Source organism: Hylobates moloch, unplaced genomic scaffold (assembly GCF_009828535.3).
Source record: "Hylobates moloch isolate HMO894 unplaced genomic scaffold, HMol_V3 SCAFFOLD_5, whole genome shotgun sequence".
Taxonomy (NCBI): Eukaryota; Metazoa; Chordata; class Mammalia; order Primates; family Hylobatidae; genus Hylobates; species Hylobates moloch.
The window spans coordinates 109,616,400-109,642,482 of record NW_026652280.1 but is presented as its reverse complement, the minus strand read 5'-3'; the positions used below and the strand labels follow the sequence as shown (position 1 = coordinate 109,642,482).

General features: G+C 40.1%; 1 protein-coding gene across 5 annotated transcripts in view; it reads right to left on the bottom strand.

Annotated features, from left to right (window-relative positions):
- Positions 1–26,083, bottom strand: part of SPAG17 (sperm associated antigen 17) — a 238,684-nt gene that overhangs the window by 127,863 nt on the left and 84,738 nt on the right. For all 5 annotated transcript variants that reach the window (XM_032154861.2, XM_058439406.1, XM_058439405.1 and 2 more), the window contains exons 5-15: positions 20,944–21,130; positions 18,815–19,009; positions 16,895–17,076; positions 12,090–12,251; positions 10,864–10,936; positions 10,540–10,652; positions 5,801–5,938; positions 5,601–5,714; positions 4,852–5,002; positions 359–586; positions 45–263 (exon numbers count right to left, since the gene is read on the bottom strand). In XM_032154861.2, the coding sequence (XP_032010752.1) occupies positions 45–263; positions 359–586; positions 4,852–5,002; positions 5,601–5,714; positions 5,801–5,938; positions 10,540–10,652; positions 10,864–10,936; positions 12,090–12,251; positions 16,895–17,076; positions 18,815–19,009; positions 20,944–21,130 (1,762 nt within the window). The remainder of the gene's footprint in view (positions 1–44; positions 264–358; positions 587–4,851; positions 5,003–5,600; positions 5,715–5,800; positions 5,939–10,539; positions 10,653–10,863; positions 10,937–12,089; positions 12,252–16,894; positions 17,077–18,814; positions 19,010–20,943; positions 21,131–26,083) is intronic.

Here is a 26,083-nt window from a genome sequence, read left to right as displayed (position 1 = left end):
ACACACACACACACACACACACACACACACACACTTTAACTTACCCAGAGACTCATGTTGGGGCTGAGTCTTCATGATGCGCTCCTGCTCTAACAGCTGTCTGTTATCAGGGACTGAGAGTTTGGGATTATTCAAGTCAGAATGCTTCATATTGTTAGCATCACACTGACTAGGATCTGAAGGTTCTCGGTTGCTCTCATTATCTTGCACAGACATTGACAAATTCTGATCCACAAATATTGTTCTGTCTTTGATTTTAATATCTATTCAGTGTAAGAAACATCCATGAGATACAATATGAGAAAAATTGACAATCATAAAATAGAAGAATGCTTTCCGTTCCCTCCATGTAGTGTACCTGCTTTCTGCTTGGCCTCTTGAGTGTTCATTTTCATGACATGTTGCTGCCTTATCTGTTTAGCAAATCTGGCAGGGTTGTCCCATGGTATGTTGAACATTTCAGAATCTGACTCACACATCATCCCAGAAGGCTTTAGTTTCCCTTTTTCATCAACCTCAGAGAGCTTCAGGCTCTCAAAAGTAAACACCTTGAAGGCTTGTTCTACTTCATTCCAGCTCAAGACATCTGTAAGAAAGCAGAACCAGTGCTGCTGGAAATGTTCTTATTAGCACACGGTACAGGGTTGACAGAGGGACAACCAGGGAATCTGTCTACCAGAAAGACAAGAGAGTCACGCCACAATGGCTGTTGAGCTGATTTTAAACATTGGCTCCCCAGTCTGCAGCAAATATCAAAGGTACCTGAGGATAAGGAAACAGCACAGTAAAGATACAATTTAGCAAATTACAATGCTCCCAAACTGCTTCATAGCTTAATCAATATTAGGTGTCCAGATTCATGTGCATGGACTTTCCAGGGTACCATGTTGGTTGAATATGCTTACACAACTTATTATTTTTGAGTGAAAGCACCCTTTTCTCCTGTTGTAATTTCAAACAGAGAAATTATTTACTTATGCTTAATATAGGCTGTTATATTGACTAAGTTTTTCTGTTGATTTGGGCTCAGGAAAGGCTTCCTCCTGTGCACATAAACTGCTGCAGTATTTTCCATAATTGCACTTCAAAGTTTATCAGCTTTCAGCAGGCTTTATAATTGTGTATTTACCTTTTTACAGCGTTTATTCACTTGCTCACTCTTTCATTGGTTATTATTTTCTATGTATTAGGCTTTGTCATAGGTGCTGGGATTTGAAAGAATCAAGATTTGGTTCTTACACTTTAGAAGTTCCAAGGTAGAGGAAGGAGAAGTAGAATTAACAAATAAACATGGAATTCAATCAGAAAAAAATGAAATGATGCAGATCAATAATTCAGAAGTAACCTCCATTTTCTCTCCAGCAAAGATGAGAAAAGCAGCAGGTCATTTGGGAAAAAGCAGGGAGATTCAGAAGAGAGACAAGGAAGAGGTAAAAGAGTTACAGAATGAAGGAGAGTTTGGTCATTTGTTCATTTCTCAAATATTTTTTGAGCCCCTATTAGGCGTCACTAACTATAATGAAAGCTGGGAACACAATGGTGAACAAAATAGTGAGCTCCCTGCTCTCATGGAATATCCATTCTAGTCGTTGGAAACAGATAAGTGTAAGAGATAAAAGAGATAGCAAAAAGAATAAAACCAGCTGAAGGGAAAAAAGTGATAATGACGGGGAGGGGCTTCTAGTTTATATAAAGCAGTCATGGAAAAGTCTTCTGAACAATTAAGCAAAAATGTGAAGGAAATAGAAGAGCAAGCTGTCTGGATATCTGGGGGAAAGTGACTGAGGAAAGGGAAAACAGCAAGTGCAACGATCCTGAGGCGGGGTGTGATTGACTTGTTCAAGGAATCACAGTGAGGCCAGTGTAGATGGAGGAGAATGGAACATGACAGCTTGATAGGTGATGGCTCAAAAAGTAGGTGGCAGACAGTTTAGGTTCTTATTGTTGTTTTTTGTTTTGTTTTGTTTTTTGAGACAGGTTCACTAGGCTGGAGCGCAGGTGATTCTTCCACCTCAGCTTCCCAAGTAGCTGGGTCTGCAGGCATGTGCCACCACACCCGGCTAATTTTGTATTTTTTGTAGAGATGGGTTTTGCCATGTCGGCCAGGCTGGTCTCAAACTCTTGAGCTCAAGCGATCCACCTGCCTCAGCCTCCCAGAGAATTACAGTCATGAGCCAGGCACCTGGCCCACTTTAGGATTTATTCTGAGTGACTGCTACAGAGTTTTCAGTCACAAAGGCACATGATCCAACCAACATTTTAGAGGGGCCTTTCAGGTGGTTGTGTAGAGAAAAGACTGTTGGTAAAAAGTTGAAAACCTGTAGACCAGCTGGAAAGCTATTGGAATAGTCCAAGTGAGGGGTGGTGAGGGACTGGGCTGGGATGGTAGTAAGCAGTATGGTGGGATTGATTGCAGAGTGTGAGAAAACAGAGACAGCGGCGGGGCGCGGTGAATCACTCCTATAATCCCAGCACTTTGGGAAGCCGAGGTGGGTGGATCACGAGGTCAGGAGTTCGAGACCAGCCTGACCAACATGGTGAAAGCCCAACTCTACTAAAAATACAAAAATTAGCTGGGCATGATGGCGTGCACCTGTAATCCCAGCTACTTAGGAAGCTGAGGTGGGAGAATCGCTTGAACTCAGGAGGTGGAGGTTGTAGTGAGCTGAGATCACACCACTGCACTCCAGCCTGGCGACAGAGTGAGACTCTGTCTCAAAAAAACAAAAACAAAAACAGAGACAGCAGGGATGATTCCAAGGTTTTCGACAGAAAGCAGTTGTCATTCATTGAAATAAGGGAGATGGTGAAGGGACAAATTTAGGGATGAGGAATCAAGAGCTTGGTTTTGGACTTGTTAAGTATGATGTGGCAAAAGGGAAAAGAGGAGGAGGGGAGGAGCACCAAGGGTCCAGGATGGGGCATGTAAGCAGCATATGTGTGAGGTTTCAATGGTGGCAGGAGGAACAAAAATCCTGTGCTGTGTAGAGAGCTGAGCTGAAGGGAGAATGGAATCACGTCTCAAGCCAGAAGGAGAAGTGGAGGGTGGCAGGACACAGAAAAAGGACAGAAGTTCACCCCCTACTCAGGAAGGGGGTAGTTATGTACACAACAGAAATGACATACCAGGCCCTCGAGGCTGTGCCCCACATGTCCATGAGTCAATGGTAGGACTCAGAAGTTCCTGGCTTTTTCTATTACTAAGCCTACTTAAAAGTGAAAAAAGAAATCTAGATAAAAATACTTTTTAGTTTGGTTAGGCTTACAAAGGAAATGGTAAGGAAGAATATGCACATGCTCTTTTCTTTTCTAGGTCAAATGCTTCCTTGTCAAGTAAAGATGTCTGTGGAAGTTAATGTCATTTCTTATAGGTAGTATCTACATATTCCCTTAAGTGGGAATGAGAATTTACTTTGGGAAATGACTGCCTATATCACAAAATCCCAGTGAACTCAGATGAGACATGATTCTAGATAGTATATCTTAATGACCCCTCTTCCCACTGTCTTCAAAGAGCATAAAATGGCTCTTCCTGCTGTGAGAAGCTGTTAGCTTGAGTCAACTCCTGCTCAGCAACATGCTGACGGTGGGCTCTCTATTCATCTGTGTATCCCTAGGTGCAGAGCAGTTGCTTAAAATTGCAGATTGCACCATCAGACTTCTGCGGTGGCTTTCTTCCTGTCTCCTGCTCAGTAATGTAAGGAAATTCTGTTCTACTGGGTATCCAGAGACCAGAATGTTTTCTTTTTTTCCCCACCATTGTTATAATCCTAAAACAAATAATTTAACCCTGCTAGAATCTCAGCTTTCTTATCTGAAAATAGATTTTGACTAGATTAATTCCAAGGTTTCTTTCAGTTAGGAAATTTTATGGTTCTATGATTCATCTTTCTAGATACAAATTTAATTTCTGGTTATAAATAGTGTGCTCAGAATTTTCTCTCAAGATAGGACTAAATATGAGCTTCCAGTAGCACAGGTTACAAGATATCTACATCTGTCTCCCAAGTCGCTCTCTTTCTTAGTTCTTTCCTGTCCTCATGTGCAGAGATGGTCCACGGTAGTGCTCACATTAGTTTTACCCTGGTGAACATTTCTGCCAAATTCAGATTATCTGGATCCTCTTCTTTTTTTCTTCTCTAATTAAAAAAAGAAAGAACTGTGAATGGACAGAATGGAAAGAGACAGAAGAAAAATTCTTCTGGAACCTGTGTTTTATTGATTGTGGGTGGCTGCAACAAGAGGATATAAGATGAAAATTCAAAGACAGGTATCTCTGAATTGGGGCAAAGTTGCATAGTCCAGGTTGCTCTTCCCTCTTTCCAGATGATGTCTCTGCAATGTTACTGTAATTTTTACATGATTTGCAATGATGATAAAAGAGCGCAGTGGTCAGGCAGAAGACAGAAGGACAGCATTGTCCTGGGAATTATATGCGTGCATGCGTGCGTGCGTACGCGCGCACACACACACACACACACACACACACAGCCCTTTACTTCTCTGTAAGTAGGATGGGATTACCACATCATCTCCAATGATGTCAATGGGAGTATTTGGGACAGAGATGGGGGAAAACGAGGAAAAAAAGGAATTACTGTGGTTAAGAAAACACAATGGGAAAAAAACCCCAGTGTATCAAGTTGAAGAGTGTTATGCATTATAGCTATGATAACATTGCTAATGACATTATTCAAACAAGAAAGTTGTAGTCAATCAAAATACCCACCTTAGCCTCTGAAAGGTCTTTCAATAATGAAAATACTTTTTGTAAATAAGGGTGTAATTTTAAGAGGCATATATGACCATTAATTAAATTGAGTTTAAGCTAAGACAAAGCAATGGACTTACCACTTGTACAAAAGTGCATAAGCTCATGAATTGTAGCTAGACGTTTAGTGTTGTTCCATGGTGGGGGTAGAGGGAATTGAAGGAATTCCCACAGTGGCAACTTGGACTCCATCTCCTGCTCAATTTGAACTGGATCAAAATTCTTTTGGTCCTGATGAAAAAGAGCAACATGACAGAAGACATTAAAGTAAGCTGTTAAGTGCCTTATGCATATGGAGAAGGCTAAACATGATACCTTCACTCTCATTATTTGTGAACAGGGGAAATCAATGGTAATTGGGAAAGACAAACTTTTGGGATTTTGCTGAAGGTCAAAAAGCTAGTTCCTATGTTGCCAGGAGTTCCTGGTGCACAAAAATGACTGATTCTTCATTCACAGTGACAAACTGCCAAAGTCTCATATATATTCATCTCTCTCTTTTGAGATCTTTTTCTGGCTTCTACTAGTTTTTCATAGCAGCAGATATTTGAAGCAAATAATTATAAGGTTTTAATGAAAATTTAGTGGTGGTAACAGTTAATTGAATTGTTAATTAGACCTCAATAATCAGGCAAATTTCCTTGGCTGACATCATTTTTCCCCGTATCCAGGTCCATTTTCCAGGTCCTACTTTGTATGCAAGTATCTATTTTGTACATTACATTTTAATTAGTGTTGATGAAGTTATCCAATTAGCTTCTTTCAACTGATTAGTTATAAACACACTTTCCCACATCGGTTTTCCTTGGGCTAACCTGATTATTATTACCTGTAGTGGGTACTTCTTGTGGGCGTGTGCATCATGATAGTTCAGTAGGAGGGGGCCTTTGGGCACTGCTTTGCTTTCACTTTCTTCTTCAGATAAAAATATGTCATGAAGATTCTATGCAAATTGAAACAATATTGATTTAAAGAGAGGAGCTATACTTTTCCAAAGCATGAAGACTCTGTTATCTCAGGCTATCTGACCTTTTTCTCCCTCTCTGAGAGACAGAGTGAGGGCAGAAGGGACACAAGGTGAGCTGCGATTCTGTGGTCTAGCCCGTCTGCTCTAGGGGATGGCTCCCGCAGACTGGGTGGGACAAGATCTTCTTCAGTTGCAACAACCTGTTGAAATCAACAATGAGAGGAATTGGTGTAAGGGTCCGCTCTTTAGTGATACTCACTGCTCATTGCTGCATTCCCACTGCTTAGTAAGAACCAGTCCATTTCTACGACCCAAGTACCACTGATGACACAAAATGGCAGGAAACTATCAGTGATCACCAAATAAAAGGAAAAGTGTTTGCAATCCATGCATTAAGGTAGATATAAATTTAATATTTCTATTAAAATAGACAACATGAAAATGGTAACAAGTTTTTGATAAAAATATTTCATGAAGATTCTAGTCAAATAGAATAATAACTTTTTTCTTAATATTTACTCTATCTTAAAGCAGCGGAAAGAGTGCTCATATAACTTTGGGTTCATTAAATATTTATTGTCTATCACAAGCCAGGTACTATGTAACACATCTTCACATGTGGTCATTTAAGCCTCACAGCAATCTTATGGTGACAGATATTATTTTCCATTGTATAGAGGAGAAAACTAGGGTGACTGGCCAAAGCTCAAGGATATTGAGTGGAAGAAACTGGGGTTCAGGCCCAATCCTCATTCTTTCTTCAAAAATACAAAAGTTACTAGATTATGAGATCAGTAAATGTAATACTGTCTCCTTTATGTGGGGAAAGTGAGGTCTAGAAAGATTAAGTGCCTTGTTCAATTTTACATGGTAAACAAGTAAAAGAGGTTGAAACATAATCAAGTTAGGCACCTAATTTACAGCTTTTCCCTTTACCCTATATCCTATAATCATCCTCTATGATTTCCTATCCCTCTACAAGTTTCCTCAGCCTTGGCATTAATGACATTTTGGCCTAGATAATTACTTGTTGTGGGGGGCTGTCCTGTGCACTACAGGATGTTTAGCAATGTCCCTGGTGTCTACCCATTTTATGCAAGTAGCACCCTTCCAGTTGTGACAACCAAAAATATCTCCAGACATAGCCAAATGTCCTCTGGGAACAAAATCACCTCCTGTTGAGAACCACTGCTCTAGAATAACAAAATTGCATCCTATTCTTTACCTTGTAGAAACGCCCTACTGTCAGAACAGTCACTCACTATTTCCACTTTCTATTCTCTGATCATTTCTTTGACCCACTTCAATCATAAAAGATCACTCGAATCTGTTCCTTCTCTGAAATGTTCAATTCTAACATCCCATCCTATAAAGTGTCATCCCATCACTCCTATATTTCAGTTTTTTCATGCCCTTATTATTATTAAGCCTTCGTTCATTCAACATGGATCTACTGGTTGACTTGTATTTGTTAGGCACTGAGCTCATTAACTGTCTTCTTTGGTACTTGGAACATAGTAGATGGTTAATAAATGTTTGTTGCTTTAAGTTTAGTAGAATAAAACAAGAAAGGATAAGATAAATAAAATAATGATACTGCAAGCTCTATAGGGCTTTTGTACTTCTATGCATTTATTGATATAATAAAACTGTTGATCTTCTAAAAACTTCATGGAGCAATTAAAGGCAAATATTAGTGTGGTTATCTAATTGGTTAGAAAACTAAGACAATCAAAAACCAGAAAAATGTATATGGGAGGTAACAGAGATGATAGAGTCTGAAAAGGACTTTAAAATAAACCTTTTATGTATTAACAGAAAAAATGTGTCACATCCATGAACTAAAAACAAGAATAGGCAATTGTAAAAAAAAAAAATAGAGAATTTACAAATTAAAAACATTACTGGCAAAACAAAACTTCAATAGCAGACTGGACTCCCTGAAGAAAGCATTAGTAGGAAGTTAAGCTGGAATTCCCAAAGGGATAAAATTGAAAGAAAACTTAAAAGACAAAAAGGAAAACCCTGAAGTTCCAACATCCATTCAATAATAATTAAGGCAAATCGATAGGAAAAACGATATTTGAAGATAGAAGACTTTCTTAGAATCTTCTGAATTTAACAAATATGTATTTAGTGTCTACTATGGGTTAGGTGTGGCTATTGTGTGCTGAGCACACAGCAACGAACAAGACTACATTGTTACTGCTTGCGTGGAGTTTATGTTCTAGTAGGAGGACGGAGAAGGTAAGAAAAAATAGCTGATCAATATATTGCAAAAAGAAAAGCTGTTGATAAGAAAATAAAACAAGGTGATGTGGTAGAGAGTGCTGTGTGTTGTGTGGGGAGAGGGTTCTTTAGATCAGGTGGTCAGAGAAGGCCTCTCTAAGGATTGACACTTCTACTGGAGACCCTCCAGAAAGAGAGAAAACTTTCTAGGTAGAGAAGGTAGAGTAAAAGGTTAAGATAGAATTAAGCAACATATCTGAGGAAAAACCAGAAGGCCTATGTAGATGACGTGTGTGTGTGTGTGTGTGTGTGTGGTGGCGGGCAGGAGGTGAGATGACAGGTACATCTCAGAACCCTATTTTTAGGGTGTTTATGGGCCAGTATAAGGAATTTTTATTTCACACAGAATGTGACTGGAAATCAGATGATAATTCCCTTACACCATAATGACAAGTATGATAAAATCATACCTAGACATAGTCTTGTGTTATCAATTACAAAGAGAAAACCCTAACAGCTGCTAAAAAGAAAAGTAAAGATTATCTGCAAAGAAAAAAGTATCAGATTGACATCAGACTTCTTAACAGCAACGTTAAGGAAGACGACAATGCAGAAATCACATCCAAATACTTTTCTGTGCAGATTCACTAGGTTTTAAGTCATTTCTGCTACTTACCACTTGAACAAACTTGAAAAACGTTTTGTGCCTCAGTTTTCTTATCTGTAAGATGGGTGATATGGTTTGGCTCTGTATCTCCACCTAAATCTCATCCAAATCGTAATCCCCACGTGTCGAGAGAAGGAGGTGATTGGAGCATGGGGGTGGTTTCCCCCATGCTGTTCTTATGATAATGATGGAATTCTCATGAGACCTGATGGTTTTAAAAGTGGTAGTTTTTTCCTGCTGTCTTGTGAAGAAGGTGCCTGCTTTCCCTTCTACTATGACTGTAAGTTTCCTGAGGTCTCTCCAGCCATGCGGAACTGTGAGTCAATTAAACCTCCTTTGTTTATAAATTACCCAGTCTGGGGTAGTATCTTTACAGCAGTGTGAAAATGGACTAATACAATGGGGGATAAAAACAGTTCCTGCTTCATAGGATTGTTCTGAAGATTACATGAGTTAACATATTGAAAGCATTTAGAACAGTGCCTGGTGCCTATAAGTGCTACATACGTGCTACTAGTATGAATAACAAACTCTTTCAGATACACATAGAACATTCACAATGACCATGTTACATCAGGTCACACAGGAAGCCTCAGGAAATTTTAATTTGCTAACTTGCAGAAAATGCCTACTGATTATAATGTAAAAAAAAATTAGAAATAATCAGTAAATAATGGAAATCAAAATAATTCATGGGTTAAACATGTAAATAAATAAAAGATTTAGAATTGAATACACTGAAAGCATCAGGATGCAAACAAAGAAAAACTCAAAAAGAAATGTATAGCCTTAAATAAAGCAAAAAGGCTAAAAATAAATGAAGTAAGCTTTCAATTAAAATGAAATACAAAATAAATCCAAAGAAAGTAGAAAGATGGAAATGACAGAGATGAGCCAGACGCAGTGGTTCATGATTATAATCCCAGTGCTTTGGGAGGCTTAGGTGGGAGGTTGGCTTGGAGCCACGAGTTAAAGACCATACTGGGCAACATAGCAAGGCCTTGTCTCTACAAAAAAAAATATTTTAAATTTGCTGGGCATGGTGGTGCATGCCTATAGTTCTAGATACTCAGGAGGCTGAAGTGGGAGGAACACTGAGCCCATGAGTTTGAGATTGTGAACTATGATTGTGCTACTGCACTCCAGCCTAGGGGACAGAGAGAGAACCTGTCTTAAAAATAATTAAATAAATAACAAATATATAAATAAATAGATGAAGAAATTAATGAAGAGATTAATAAAATAAAAAGTAAAAAGATGTTGATCAATGAAACCAAATCCTGGTTCTTTGAAAAGACCAATACAATAGCTACGCCCTTAACAATCATGATCAAGAAAAGGAAGGCACCAATAAATAACATCAGTCATGAGGAAAGGTACATGACCAGATACAGAGGAAATTTTAAAACATATTTAAGTGAATAGTGTAAAGCACATTATATCAGACTTAAAACTCCAGTAAAATACTTATTAAGACATATTCATTAAGAAAAAAGCTGATGACAAAAATTGGCCTCAGAAATACAAAAATCTAGTTAAATCTACAAGCATGAAAGAAATTTTAAAGATAAAGCCTATTAACCACCCCACCCACTTGTCCATGTTCTCTTCCTTTTCCTCTTCCATTAAAATGACACCAGACACAGAGTATTGAGGATATGTTCTACCAAAACTTCAGGGAATGTTACATAAATGGCTCCAGAGCATAGCAAAAGAAAAGAGAATTGAAGCTGAAGATTTAAGCAGACTTTAGTTTCATCTGAACTATTCTAATCTTTATAAAGGAGAATGCACTTAGGTATTATGAGTATAATTTTAAAATAGTGTAAAAAAAATGGAAGCCAGGAAAGATGAAACGACTTACTCAAATATACAACCTGGGAAAAAGGCTCAGAGTATCCCCACCTGTTCCAGCATACAATGCAGTATCAGGGGCACAGAAATGAATTCCTCTGGAATCGGATTCAGCAAATCATTGTAATATCTCATGTCTACTTCAGTTGTGATGACTGAAGTCACTGTAAAATATAGAAAATACCATTGCCCAGTTAAGATGTGTTCTCCATTATTTCCATCAAAATTTCATGCATAATTTCAGACTATGACTTTGCACTAATAAATGCAGGAGCTGTAGGTGAAGGGAGGCTGAAAGTAATATGGAGGGCAGTCATTATCTCTTAAAGTGCCAGCTTGTGGTGTTGATCCTCCAGCAGCCGATTTCATACATGCCTGGTGGTGGAGCTTGCGGTTCTTCATACTGTGCTTTCTTCTTTCCAGGAGCTGGTACAGCAGGCTGTGGAGCCTAGAAAAAGAATAATTAAAAAGAAACAACTGAGATACCCAGCTGAGAGATGCCCTCATCAAATGCTGGTATGATGAGATCCAACAGGATTCTGAGGTTGTATAATTATGTTCACACCACAAAATCATCTGCTAATATTAGAACCAAAGGAAAAGAGTTTTTCTTGATGAAGGAAAGAAGGTAATGGTATAGATATTACGAAGTTTTTCCTACCAGAACCCACTGAGCAATTGTGGAGAAAGTGATGGGGTGATGGGGCACTGAGCATCCAACAGGTTTTTCTTTTTTCCCCTGGGTGACTCAGAGTCATCCCATTCTCCCTCTCCCAATCCTTCAGCAGTTCTCCATTGCCCACATGATATAAACCAGACTCTCAACTTAGCACCAAAGGAGATTCATGACCTGGCTCCTGCCTCTCCAGGTTTAGTTTCTGTTGTTGTTCTTCACTTTGCACATGCAGCCTGGGATCACTGAACTACCCTGTGCTCCTGGCTTGTGCCATAATACTGCTTTTCTTTGACCTCCATATCTTTGTACATCTTTGCCCCTGTCTTGAGAATATCATTCTGTCCCTTTCCCTTATCATGCTTTCCATTAGGCACTTCATATTCATCTTTCCCCACATCGCTAATCCTGGTTCAGTTTTCCTGACTTCCCTCTCTTTGCTCTACTCCTCTTTAGATCAGGTGACCAGATTTATTTCTTCTACTGCAAGCTGAGATGACTGCTCTCAGCATTCATCATGCTATGTTGAAATCATTGTTGACTTGACTGCCATCCTCTTTAAAAGTTAACCTTAATGAGGAGGACAGGGAATGAGTTTTCATTATTGTATTGCCAGCATCTTGCACAGCTCTAGCACATAGCCAGGTGCTAAATAAATGTTGTAATTACTTTGTCAATGTCCTTCCTGTCACAGATGTTATTCATTGTACCGAGTGCTGACAAGAGGGTTCCATCCTTGCCTTTGTAAATGTCTGGTAGTTGAGGAGCTTCACAAAGCCCCCATCACGTAGCTATCTTTTATGCCAGTAGGCAGTATGACCTTAATGTAAGTATTTATGTAACTTTTTCTTCATATGCCTTATAAATATGAAAATAAAGTTGTTCAGTGAATCGTTCATCCCACTAAAGACATTGAGCCCATGCTTACCTCCAAAGTTGGCATGGCTTCTAATACAGGTTTCTCATTAACCACTTGAGGGACATGAATAAGCTGCATGCTTTCCAAATAGTGCTGGTGCTGCCTTTTCCAATCCAGGATGTCATACATCAAGCAGGCAATATTTTCAAAAATATAAGTGCCCAATTTCAGCTACAAGTGAGAGATTTAATGGCAACTGGTTACCAGTTTTATACTGTTGGAATCAGATATATGGTATATATCTCTCTTAACAGTTACGCCCATCAACTTTATACAGGAAAGCAAACCCTTAAATCCCCAAACCACTGAATCCCAGCCATGGTGACCCCATTTACATTCCTGAACCTTTTTTCTTCTTCTTCTTTGTTTACCACAATGTGGACTGTTTCCTTTGGAGGGCCATATGGCTGCCTAATGTTTTAAGAGCCTAATTAATGCTTCAACTAAAAGAAATATAACTGAGTCATGAGTTTCAGCAGTGTGGCCTGTATTCTTAGTATCTCAATTCCTAAACACGTTAGGTAACTTTAATATCCTCAGCCAGTGACAAGCTATAGATGATTTCTTACCTGGCTATGCAAGGAGCACAATGGAAACACTGACTCTGCTTTGTGGATCATCTACCCAAGTATGTTGCATCTACACAAGTATGTGGGCAATTAGTATTTCTTCTTTTCCTCCAAGCTCCACTTCTTTCCTTTCACCTGTTCTATCTCTAGAGCAAAACACTAAGAAATCCTGATAGACTATTGCTTCTATAATACCCACAAGTTTTATGAGCTGGCAAGCAAATTGTAGCTCAGATACCTCTATTACTTGGGCTTTTGTTTCCAGAAGTAGGAAAGCATTGTGATGGCTGGGTCTGTCTGCCTGGAAGCAAAGAAGAATGAAATAGGCTCATCCTATGTCTGAGTTCAAGAAGTAAGGTGGTATGAGATGGTTCCTTGTATGCAGAAGTCCAGTGACGTGCACAGCTCTGCCAATCACTATGGTGCACCTGGTTGCTGGCTGGCTTCCCATTCCCACTAAGGCCAAGGCTTCTTCAGTCAAGCTTCAATCTGGTATTGCTTGCCCAAATTCTGGCATAGAAATATGTTTTTGTAGGCCGGGCGTGGTGGCTCACGCTTGTAATCCCAGCACTTTGGGAGGCCGAGGTGGGCGGATCACGAGGTCAGGAGATCGAGACCATGGTGAAACCCTGTCTCTACTAAAAATACAAAAAATTAGCTGGTCGTGGTGGCGGGTGCCTGTAGTCCCAGCTACTCGGAGAGGCTGAGGCAGGAGAATGGCGTGAACCCGGGAGGCGGAGCTTGCAGTGAGCCGAGATTGCGCCACTGCACTCCAGCCTGGGTGACAGAGCAAGACTCCGTCTCAAAAAAAAAAAAAAAAAAGAAATATGTTTTTGTTTTTATTTCTAGGAAATAGTAAAGCTTTTGCCCAATGATCCCTTAGCTTAACCTAGTTAATTCATTTTAAAATGAAACCGCAAATCACATGCTAAGGACACCAAATTATTTCAGCAACCAGGGGTCTTAACTTGAAATGTTGCCGATGTCTTCTAGGGACAGTTATCATGCGTTGAAGGGCATTTATTTGATGTAAAGCTTTTGTTACCTTGGTTCAATAGAAATATAGCCTGCTTGTTTGCAGCCAAAGGTTGGAAAGGTTGCAAATGCTTTCCTCCAATCAAAGGGGAAGAGGGTTCATTGGATGAGTCCTATCTTGGATATGAAGCCATTATCAATTTACAGATATAGCTTAAAGTGTGACACTATGCATTTGATCTGCTTCTACTAGGGGTAGATTTATCATTTTTATGCTTATTAAATGATCTTGTTTAAAATGAACTGTGATCTTACCTATTAAATTCAATGGCCTTTTCTTCTAGAATCCAATTTAATGACCGAACCATTTTCAAGACTTTCCCTCCCCATCACCCTCAATGCTGAGTGCTTCACTCACAAACCATATCTTAGAGAGACATGCATGGGCTTTAAAAGATTACTACAGTTGGACCCAGACCATAGCCCTGGTATAAGATGATATTCAGTAAATACCTGCAAATTGACTAATAGATCAGTCTGGGAAGCTGGGCAACACAGCCCTAATTGGCTCTATAGAGACCTGCATGTTTTCATTGTTGACAGTTACCTTCATGGCCCAACTAGAGACCCTTTACATTAATGTTCCACTTCTGAAGTCAGGAATGTTCTACCATAACTAGACTGGTAATATTTTTCCACATAAAATAATTTTTCTGAACTTTAATTGCCATTTAAACTATTCCATTCTGTATTTTTAAAAGTAAAATATAGCCACTATCACTTTCTTTAAAAGGAAGTGATTAAAATGTAGACACTGCAGTGAGAAGCAGAGTGCTAGAAATGGTGCTCAGTCCTTTGAAGTTGCCAGTGTATATCATAGTGTTCACATCTATGTTCTGACGATGCAATGGACTGTACACGATTCTAGACTCTGCATTTCAGCTTTATTCAGCCTGTGCCTGGAAAGTAAAGAAGACACACAGTAGGGAGCGCTAGCTAGAGATGGAGCAAAAGGTACTTGGCTTGAGGCTGACTTAGAAGCAGCCTCCTCTGAATGAATTATGGTTCAGGGATTATAAGGCTGGGATCTCCTGTGCCTTATTGAACAAAAAATGTACACAAGTTCTTGATAGGGTATGTAGCCAGGCCTTGGCCCAAATGAGAAGAGCAGCGTTTCTCCAAAATTTAAATTTGTGGATGTGGGTTTTATTAACTAGAGATTTTGCATGCTTGGGAGAGCAGCTGGTCTGTGGAAGAGAGAGTAAGAAGCTGGATTTGAGGTGGGATTTCAGGATCCCAGGGAAATAGCCTCTTCCCCCAAAATATGTCACTTTTTTTAGTATAATCTAGAGTTTCAAGAAAATAGGGTGGAATGTTCATATGTTACTTGGAATGCCAATATCGCCAGGATAGGGAAACACACTGACCCAAGGCAACATGAAATAGTAAAGGACAGAGGACAGTGGGTCCTTCTCTGAGGTCAGATTTAGGAGGCAGGAGAGTAGAAGACAAAGCAGGAAAGCCGAGCACATCTAGATGAAGGGATGAGGAGGGGCAAGGACAAAGGGAGTTTGGAGTCTCCAGTCTTTCCCAGAACTAGCTCTGCCTTCTATCACAGCTTTTCTACATTCAGCTTCGTTTTCCATGCAGAGAACAAGGCTGAGATTCACCAGGATATCAGACTTAAGTGTGGTCTTTCTACATAGTGACATCTAATGCCTTGTGTTGAGAGTCTTATAACTCAAACTGATCTCTCCATTACTACTTATTCAAGTCCTGTCCATCCTTCAGGGTTCAAGTCTGGCCACCCTCCTCAGCACTTTCACTTACTTCATTAAGTGCATATCCATCTCAAGGTAATAGAACCGGGGACACTCAGAAGTGTTCATGCCCCATAGCCTACCCTCGGCTGTAGAAACAGTTCCAGGCTTTGATATCATTCTTCTTTTCGACAGTCGGCTTTTATTTTTTTTCTTGTCAGCTACCCACAGTCAGTGTGCAGACACCCATCCACCCTCCACACTCCACTTTGCCCAGCCTTTTTCAGAGCACTCACTTGATAGGGTCCTTCCCTAGGACTTTGCTTTCATTTCAGCTCCCTTAACGCTGAAATATATCATCCTGCGGGTATTCAACACTCCCAGGCCCCTGTTAGTTGGAATAAGGGGTCAACTAGAAAGAGACCTGAGAGATTTTCTGTAGCAGAGGGATGCTTGAATACTTTCCACAACATCTTCAATAAGTAGTCATTTGACCTTCCGTTTCGTTAAAAAGCCCTCATGCATCTGTCATTCACTACTTTTCCAACCATTCCACTTTTTTCTTTGTCTGAATTAGTAGGAAACTTAGAGTGTGTTTCACATAACCGAGCACCAGATATGTGGGTCCTTGACCACTGCTTCTCTGTTTCACGGTTTTAGTCTTGCCTCTCTGCAAACTCCTCAATAGCAGGGGCCAGTAAACCCCACTCTTGGGAAATGCCTGATAACTACAGGGCCAAAGTCAAGTCATCCTATTAGGATAGACCTTCTTGGCCAAATATATTAAAAATAAGATTATGGGGCCAGCCATGGTGGCTCACGCCTGTAATCCTAGCACTTCGGGAGGCCAAGGCGGGTGGATCACCTGAGGTCAGGAGTTTCAGACCAGCCTGGCCAACATGGTGAAACCCCATCTCTACTAAAAATACAAAAATTAGCTGGGCATGGTGGCACGTGCCTGTAGTCCCAGCTACATGGGAGGCTGAGGCAGGAGAATCACTTGAACCCAGGAGGTGGAGGTTGCAGTGAGATCACACCACTGCACTCAAGCCTGGGCGACAGAGCAAGACTGTCTCAAAAAAAAGGGAATAAAAGCAAGGGCTTAGAAAAACAATGTATGAACTGAAACATAAAAAGTCAGACATGTAATTCAACAAACTATAAAATTTAGTATTTTAAAATTAATACATACGAAGATTCTAATTACTGTCTAGAACATTGTTGAGTTTTAAAACAAAGCCACGTGTCACCAAATAAAAGAATCACCATCCTTTTGATCCTCATCTACTACATCTTATTATTTGTTGTTAATTCACACATTAAAAGCTAATGAATCAGACTATAACCATCACTGAGCATTCAATATTATCATTATCCTGAAGATAAAAGAGCCTAGCTCAATGCCTTGTAATCGGCATCAGTAACTATCTATGTCATGAATAAATAGAGCAAATAGAACCATTGTTGTCACATGTTAAAACCATGCACTCTCAGTAATGTGTGTACTAACCATTATCTCGCCATTTGACCAGTCAGAAGGAAAATCAGCTGCTTTGACCATGTATTCAAGTCGAGCAACATCAAAGAGATTTGTTTCAGGTTTCTCATTATTCAGGACTGGTTCCAAGTACTTCCAGAAAGTTTTAAGCTCTTTTATGGCATTTTCTTTCTTCAATTTTTCTGCTTCTAGATCTAATAAGAGCAACAGTTTATATTACAAAATGAGAGTGTTAAATGTTTTCCCACTTTAAGTGGACATGGTGAGTCATATACATTGCAAGATATCTGTACAGTACCAGAAAATGTAAATAAAGGAATATAATTTTGATAAATTTTTGAAGTCGGAGTATACTATTATGAAATCAGAGAACTTTACTTCTGAGATTCATTTTAAATATGAACTTATCTCATGCCTTCATTTTATAGTTGAGGCCCAGAAAGATTATGACTAGGTCACACATTTTGAGAGCTAAATATGTTCAAGATTTCCATCACTCTTAGATGACAATCTACATAAGACCAGTTTTTCTGCCAAATCACTTTTTAAATCAACTTAGTGTCTGCTACATAACTGATTACAAATACAGTTTATCTGGTTCTCCTTCTTATATTGCTGAAAACAGAGCGGATCAATGTTGTATGTTTCAGTTACCTTTTGGTCACATTAAATAGCAAGAGGCTTCTCTGGGTATTTGTACTTTTACTGTAAAATAATGACAGATTTTCATAAAATTATGCTTAAAAATTTGCCTGAAATATTTACGCTTATTACATCTATAATTAAATAGTAGTTTCTACTACTAAGATCTCATTATTCTATTATAAAGTCTATTTTTTATTATTTTATTTTTATATATTAAATATTTTTACAGAGAGACTGTGTTTGGAGCTTATGCAGCATTTTCTCACTTCAATAATAAACCATTTAGTATTATAACTATCCTTTGAGATAATCAAGAATAGCCTAGGTTTGAACCTCAACTTTTTAACTTAATAGCTGCCTCTAGACTGAGAGTCCATTTTTGTAAAATAGAAACAATAAAACATACTTCCTAGGCTTGTTGTGAAAACCACATGAATCAATGTACTTAATGCCCTTAGCATTGAGCCTAGTCCCAAGACATGTGCCCAATATATGAGATCTATTAGTATTATCAAGGGTAGCTATTTCTAACTTTATAGAGCAGCAATTTAAAAATGTAGTGTTATAAAAATTAGGATGTGGCTGAGTAAGATACAAAACACTGTGCAAATGATATTATTAATAAATAACAATAAAAGCAACAGCACATGGCAGAAAAAACTTGGGCATCCAGTAACACAATCTTACACCAAATTCTAGTTCTATTTCCTAAAGTATACAGTGGCTTTTTGCTCCCCTTCCACAGAAGTCATCTAAGATAATCTTCTTAGATGAAGACCTCAAGGCTCAAAATGGCTAAATGATAGCATGATTGGAACTTCATCCCACAACTTGCTAGTCTAAGGCTAGGAAGATAGCACCCCAGTGATTTCTCATAATAAGCCAATAGCAGAACAGGGCAAGAATCTAAGGCTGTGACCTCCCTTGGGCTACGTGGTGACTATGACTTCTGCAAGAACAGATTATTAACAGTGATTCATCCAGCACATCCTTTAGGTAAAACTTATAGATCAAATGCTCCAGAAAAGGTAGTTGGATAACCAAGTCTTCTGACCTGCAGTCTGTTTTCTGTGGCTACACAGGGGTATAAATACAGGGTATGATTTTAATTTGCAAAATTTACAACACCTGGCTGGTGCAAGCAGAGTAAATAGCAAATCAAAGTCTTGAAAAGATTTAATAATGTACGAATTGTAAGACTATGTTTTGGACAGAAAATTATATTTGTACTTTAAGGACAGTGGGTAATATTGAAGAACTCAGTAAGTTGTGTAGCAGACTGCATACCTGCTGGCTGAAGAAGAACTTCCTGCTGCTGGTTAACTGCTGCCAGGTGTGTCTGCAGAGGTTCATAATTCTCTGAAGATATTTTAATCACGCTGGTTATAGGAATGCCAAGCTCAGCCATAATTGCTAATAGCTGAGGACTGTTGAAGCCCACAACTATAATGTAATGTTGGGCACCATCATCTGGCTCATCGTCTGTTCAAAACACCATAAAGAAGAGCAGCCATCATTGTAAAAGAGAGCAGGTTGCACTCAGCCAGTTCAATGGCTATATACATCACGCATGCATTTATAATCCCTCTGGCTTGCCAAAAATGATCCAGTTGGCTGGAATGCAGTCATGTTGACTGTTTTTCATTATTGTCCTTCCAGTAAGAAGGCTGTGACTATTTTACAAAATATTAAATCACTTTTGCAAATGCGACATAGGCGTAATAGAAGGACGAACCTATATGGAGCTTGTGGTCATAGAAAATGTGTGCTTGGGTTTTTGTTAAGAGTTTAGCCTGTAACTTTTTCGGGTTCTAATCTCTTTTGAGCAACATCTGGCTTTACTCCTGAATTACAAATAACTACAGCTTTGTGGTATTTTATAACTAGAGGTGTTTACAGGAGAGGGAAATAATGAATATGGATATGCTCCCTTAAAAAGTGTTGTATGCACGTATGTCAATGGGTGTGAATCCCGAGTATGGATTATGTAGCAACTATGTATTTATTGCATTAAAAATTTAAAATACATAGTCTGCACTTTCCTAACATTTTTCTCCTTTATTTGGCCCTAGTTATACTATTTTATTAATATTAAGACATGAGTTTATTTTAGAATGCGACATTCTGCAGGGTAAGAATAATTGTTATACTTTAGTACTGATAGCACATGGTACAAAAAAGCACTACATTTCACAAAAGCCCATTAAGATCAATATATAAATAGTGCAACAGAGGCACAACTTTTCATTTTTAAGTAATGAATTTTCTTCTATCACTAAACTAATCAATGTTGATATTGTCCATGGACTTCATAATATCACTTCTTCCAAGTCTACTAGATTTAGAGCAGAGATGCATGAAGGGAGTCAACTGGTAAAGGATGGGAAAGCCCTCTGCTATCTCATTTAAATATGCAGATAACAACAAGTAGCTCATTTGCACTCAAGGGAAGGCAGGAATGAATTACTTATAGCTGCCTAGGATGAATCATTTTTATATTAAGAAACTAAAATGAAAGAAAAATTCTAGTGTCTCTATCTAGGGCAAAATGATTGTGGGGGAGTTGAGGTCAGGAAACTATGTGCTCTATGTGAGTCACCAAATTAACTGATCTGATTTTATTACCACTGTGTTTCACTCATGACCATAATCACTTTTTATTTGCTTTATAATTATGTCTGACTTTCCTGTATGTGCCCAACAAGATAGTAAGCTCCTTGGTGGCACAGTCAACTGGCTATCTCAGCCTTTATTTGCACTGTGTAAATGCACCTAGCAAGACACATGCTTAATAAATATTTATTTAAGAGAGCCAGGTGTAGTGTCTCATGCCTGTAATCTCAGCACTTTGGGAGGCTGAGGAGGGAGAGTCACTTGAGGCCAGGTGTTCAAGGCCACTCTTGGCAACATAGAGAGATCCTGTCTCTATGAAATAAATTAATAAGTAAATAAGTTGGGCATGGTCATGTGCCTATAGTCCCAGCTACTGGGGAGGCTGAGGTGAAAGGATGGCTTGAGACTGGGATTTTGAAGCTGTAGTATAAGCCATGATTGTGCCACTGCACTCTAGCCTGGGTGACAGAGGAAGACCCTGTCTCAAGAAAAATTTGCTTACAGACACACATGAATTGCAAATAGAAATCTTTTTCTCTCAGGGTGCCATGGGAGTAAGTGATTTATGCTTCTAATGAGAGAAAAGGCTGGGAAAGACTAAGCTAGTTATTGGGATGACTGCTCCAATTGCCTCACAGGTTGTGAGGCAGGAAAATTCTAGTGTCTCTAGGGCAAAATGATTGTGGGGGAATTGGGGTCAGGAAACTATGCACTCTATGTGAGTCACCAAATTAACTGGTCTGATTTTATTACCACTGTGTTTCACTCGTGAAAGGCATCACCAGCAGCAGCACCTTACTGACCAATGTAACGATTGGTATTGTCATCTTCTCCTCTCCGCTTTAACTGGGTGGTCTTTTTCACTGGTGCGTTGGCCTCAGGCTGATCCTTTCCCTTTCCTTTGGCAGGCTTGGCACTTGGAGCCTTTTTCTCCTTGGGAGATTTTGCTTTCCCTTTATCCTTTTCTAACTGAAGTTTGTCTTCTATTACCTGGAATGACAGAACACTTTTTTCTCCAAATCAAACAGTGAGCAAGCAATGGCTTTTCTACTGCCAGGTGAATTAATTCTTCATCTCATTCAATCACTTATATACTCTTTATTTTTTAGGTATTCATTATATAAGTCAGCATAGTGGAGACTCCAGCTTGAGACTAAGTTGTGACAGGGCACATTTATGCATGAGGACTGGAGGAGTGGGTGCCTGAAAGCTGGTTACACAGACACTTCTGGAAGAGAATCAGTCCTACAGGAGAGCCAAGTGTGGCCTAAGAAGCCACCCCAGTGTTTTGAAGGCAGGGCGGGAAGATAATTCTGAGTACATAATGGTGTCAGGAATTTAGGTTTATCTTCTAGTCTAGCCCTGGGGAGCCTCTCTCTGAGTCTAAGAGAGGGGGGGGGGGTTGGTTATTAAAAACAAAACAAAACAAGAATTAAAAATAAAAAGGAAAAGAGATGTTTTGCTAAAATCTCCTTGATAAAGCATTTCATAGTACGAGTAATGTATTGATCAATTTTTAAATAAAGATTAAAGATTCTTTGGGGAACTTAGCATTAACTAAGTATTTTTATTATAATCCTACTGAAGAATGTGCAGACATAACCAATGGTTGCTATTTGATTCCTTCAAAGATGGGGTCAGAATAAAACATCAGTTGGCAACACGAATTCCTTCCATGATGCTCTGGGCCATGCTTAGATTGGCATGTACCATGTAAACATTAATTCCGCCCCCACACCCCGCTTTTCTTTCTTTCCAAACAGTTGCCAAAAATGTTGTGCAGTACTTCATAATGTGATTACACTTTCAGTTCATGTGTTTATTAATACAAATTAGTTGTACTCACTGAAATGTTGTGGCAGTACTGAGAAGATATGTTGCTTTGACATCCAGCTAACAGAATGTAACGCAGAAGGGGAGAGGAGCACTTCCCCTACCCTACTCCATGTGGCTTCTGGATGTTAAGGGCTCCGGAGAGCCCAGTTTAGCTTTGGCACCCAGAGGTGCCCATGGCTTCTAGCACCTATGGCTCTAGTGGTGATGAAACTGCCATCCTCTGTACCTGCTCCTCAGCAGAAGGGGACATCATCAGCAGGGGCTTCAAATGTCACTCACAGCTTGGGGTGGAGGCAGGTACAGACTATGAAATGGCCTCACCCATTTCTAGAAAGTGAAGAGAAATCCAACTGGCTAGAGCATATGTAAGTGGTAAAATTAACTCCTTAGAAGAGCTAGGGGCAAAGAAGAAAATATATCCCTGGAGTGGAAGTGGAGGTCCAGGGAAACCGCTCCATGCCAGATGGAAAAAGGGGTTTGGAAGGAAAAGAGGGCATTGCCAAAGTCAAGCTTGCCAGACTTTACACACATCTCCCTTAGTCGATTCCCAATGACACAAATGCGGTAATGTTAACAATAGAATTTCAATGAGAACGGAAGTTCTGAAAATGTATGGGCCGCTGGTATTCATCTATTCATTCATTCATTCAGTGAATATTTTTATGAGCTTCAATTTCTGTCCCAGCCTTCCTCAGCAGCAGAGGGAAACATCAGTAAAGGCTGCAGGTATCACTCACAACACTGGGTAGAGGCAGCAATGAGAGCAGAGGTAAGGTACAGAGGAGTGAAATGGTCCTAGCATTTCTCTCTGCACCAGGTATAAATTGGTGCCCAAAATGGGGCTCAGCTTTGCCCCTTGAGCTCACAGCCTATGGGGAAAGAAAGAGAAAAAGAAATACAAACAGATAAAAATGTAACTATAAATTTTCATGACTACTATGAAGAATAAAACCCAGTGTAGTTATAGAAACACAATTGAGAACACTTTCATAAGTAGGTGATGAAGGACTCTCTGTGGAAGTGACATTTGAGCAAAGACCTCAAAGGCAAGAGTCATACACAAGAGAAGCAGGGAAAATGTAGTGTGTGTGTGTGTGTGCGCACGCGTGTGTGTGTGTGTGTGTCTGTGAAGGTCCTAAGACATAAGAGGCTGCGCATGTTCCAAGAACTGAAAGGAGATGAGCCCAGCAGGGAAATTAGCAGTGGATGTGCAGAGTAGCCCATGATGAGGTGTGTGAGGCAGGGCATGGGCCAGGCCATCCAGGGCTTTGGAGGTAGAGATAACAAGTTTATGTCTTCATTAAAATGCAATGGGAAGATTTTAAAAGGTTTTAAGTAGAGGAGCTCTATGATTTTGCCAGATTGGAAATCAGAAGACTAGTAAGGAAACTCTCACAATAGTCCAGATAAAACCCAATAGTGACTCAGATTAAAGTGTTGGCAGAGTGAAGAAAAATAGATAGATTTGAGATGTATCTTGGATATTGAAACCTCATGGGTTGAAAGATTAGATATGAGACTGAATAAGGAGGTACATTAAGATAATGCTGTGGATTTTAGTTTGAGCAACTGGGTGGTTGATGGTGTCACTTACAGAGATAGAGAAGACTGGGTGATAAATGGTTTTTACTTAAGGTGGACAGAATATTAACAGTGTTATGTCAACTTTGAGATGCCTCTTGAGAGGTCAAGAAGGTAGTTCAATACACACATTCTCTCCCTAGAAGAGAAATTTGGCTAGAGTTACAGATGCAGGTGTGCATAACATACAAATAGTAGTTAATTGCATGGGAAGAGATGAATCACCATGGGTGAAGGTTTTGAGAAACATGAGAATTGAGTCCGAGATCATGCTAGAGACTCCAATGCTTACCAATGGGTACAGGGAGAGATGCCAGCAGAAAGAGATAGCAAAGTGGCTAAAAAGGTAGGGAAAAATATATAGTGTGAAGCTAGAGAACTAAGAAACCAAAAAGGGCAAAAAGCCAAGAATTGGCAGTTGTAGGTAACAGTAAGAAGAGCAATTATGGTGGAGTGTGGAGGTGGAAAATAGGAGGGCAGTGTCAATAGAGAAACCACTTTATGGACAACTGTTTCTGGAAGTTTGGTTGTAAAGCAGAACCAGAGCTCTGAGTTGTTCAGTGGGTGAGTGGATGCAAGGGGGTATGAGGTCAAGGTATGCATATATGTAAAGTCAAGAGATGTTATGCTTGCAGGCTGATGGAATGATCCAGTAGAGAAGGAGACAGTGAAGATATGGGGCTGAGGAAACTAAAGTTCTCCAGAAGTCAACATGGGATAAGAACAAAAGAATGTGCCAATGACTGGATCTTGATAGAAGGAGAGGGAATTTCTTAGTTTCATAACTAAGAACAACAGGAAGAGGCTGGGTGCCAGAAACAGAGACATCTTGATGGTGTTAAGAAAATGTTTCAATTTTTTCAAGTGAAGCATGAGGCAAAGTCATCAACAGAGAAAAGGCAGGAAAGAGGCAGGAGGTTTGGATAGGGAAGATGACGTAAGAGTTATCTTATGTCAGAGAGTGGGGGAGCAAGCTTACTGAGGTAATATGGTAGGACTCTGCCAGTGGTGAGAACTTGTTGAAAATGTTGAGATTGTTAATTTTAAATGAAATCAGTCTAATTGTGTGAGTTTCTCCATTTATGTGTAGCTGCTCAGGAATAGAAATGAAAATGATGGATCACTGAGTTCATCCTGGGAGGGGTTTTGCAAAATGATTGTGATGGAAGGAGAGAAAAGCAAGGGGAATCAAGAGTGAGCAGAGAAACGATAATACTGATTGGATCATGGAACCTAAGCCAAACAAATAGCAGAAGAGGACAATGAATAGAAAGTGTTGGGATCTATGGACTAGGATTTATAATGTGGTTGAAGAAATTATGTAGGAGGATATTGGATTAAGAGTAAGAGATAAGGATAGGAAATTTCCAAGGTTAGAGAACAGGAGATCTCAAGACTTTGGAGGTGATGAGGGCTTCAGTGATGACAAGGTTCAAGGGAGGCAATGGCTGAGGTGGAGTGGAGGAAATGATGATTAAAGAACTAAGAGTCCAGTAAGAAGAGGATGGCCGAATAGGAACAGCTCCGGTCTACAGCTCCCAGTGTGAGCAACGCAGAAGATGGGTGATTTCTGCATTTCCATCTGAGGTACCGGGTTCATCTCACTAGGGAGTGCCAGACAGTGGGTGCAGGACAGTGGGTGCAGTGCACCGTGCACGAGCTGAAGCAGGGTGAGGCATTGCCTAACTCGGGAAGTGCAAGGGGTCAGGGAGTTCCTTTTCCTAGTCAAAGAAAGAGGTGACAGACGGCACCTGGAAAATTGGGTCACTCCCACCATAATACTGCGCTTTTCCGATGGGCTTAAAAAACGGCACACCAGGAGATTATATCCCGCACCTGGCTCGGAGGGTCCTACGCCCACGGAGTCTCACTGATGGCTAGCACAGCAGTCTGAGATCAAACTGCAAGGTGGCAGCGAGGCTGGGGGAGGGGTGCCTGCCATTGCCCAGGCATGCTTAGGTAAACAAAGCAGCTGGGAAGCTTGAACTGGGTGGAGCCCACCACAGCTCAAGGAGGCCTGCCTGCCTCTGTAGGCTCCACCTCTGGGGGCAGGGCACAGACAAACAAAAAGACAGCAGTAACCTCTGCAGACTTAAATGTCCCTGTCTGACAGCTTTGAAGAGAGTAGTGGTTCTCCCAGCACGCAGCTGGAGATCTGAGAACGGGCAGACTGCCTCCTCAAGTGGGTCCCTGACCCCAGAACAGCCTAACTGGGAGGCACTCCCCCAGTAGGGGCAGACTGACACCTCACGCGGCCGGGTACTCCTCTGAGACAAAACTTCCAGGGGAACGATCAGGCAGCAGCATTCATGGTTCACGAAAATCCGCTGTTCTGCAGCCACCGCTGCTGACACCCAGGCAAAGAGGGTCGGGAGTGGACCTCTAGCAAACTCCAACAGACCTGCAGCTTAGGTCCTGTCTGTTAGAAGGAAAACTAACAAGCAGAAAGGACATCTACACCAAAAACCCATCTGTACCTCACCATCATCAAAGACCAAAAGTAGATAAAACCACAAAGATGGGGAA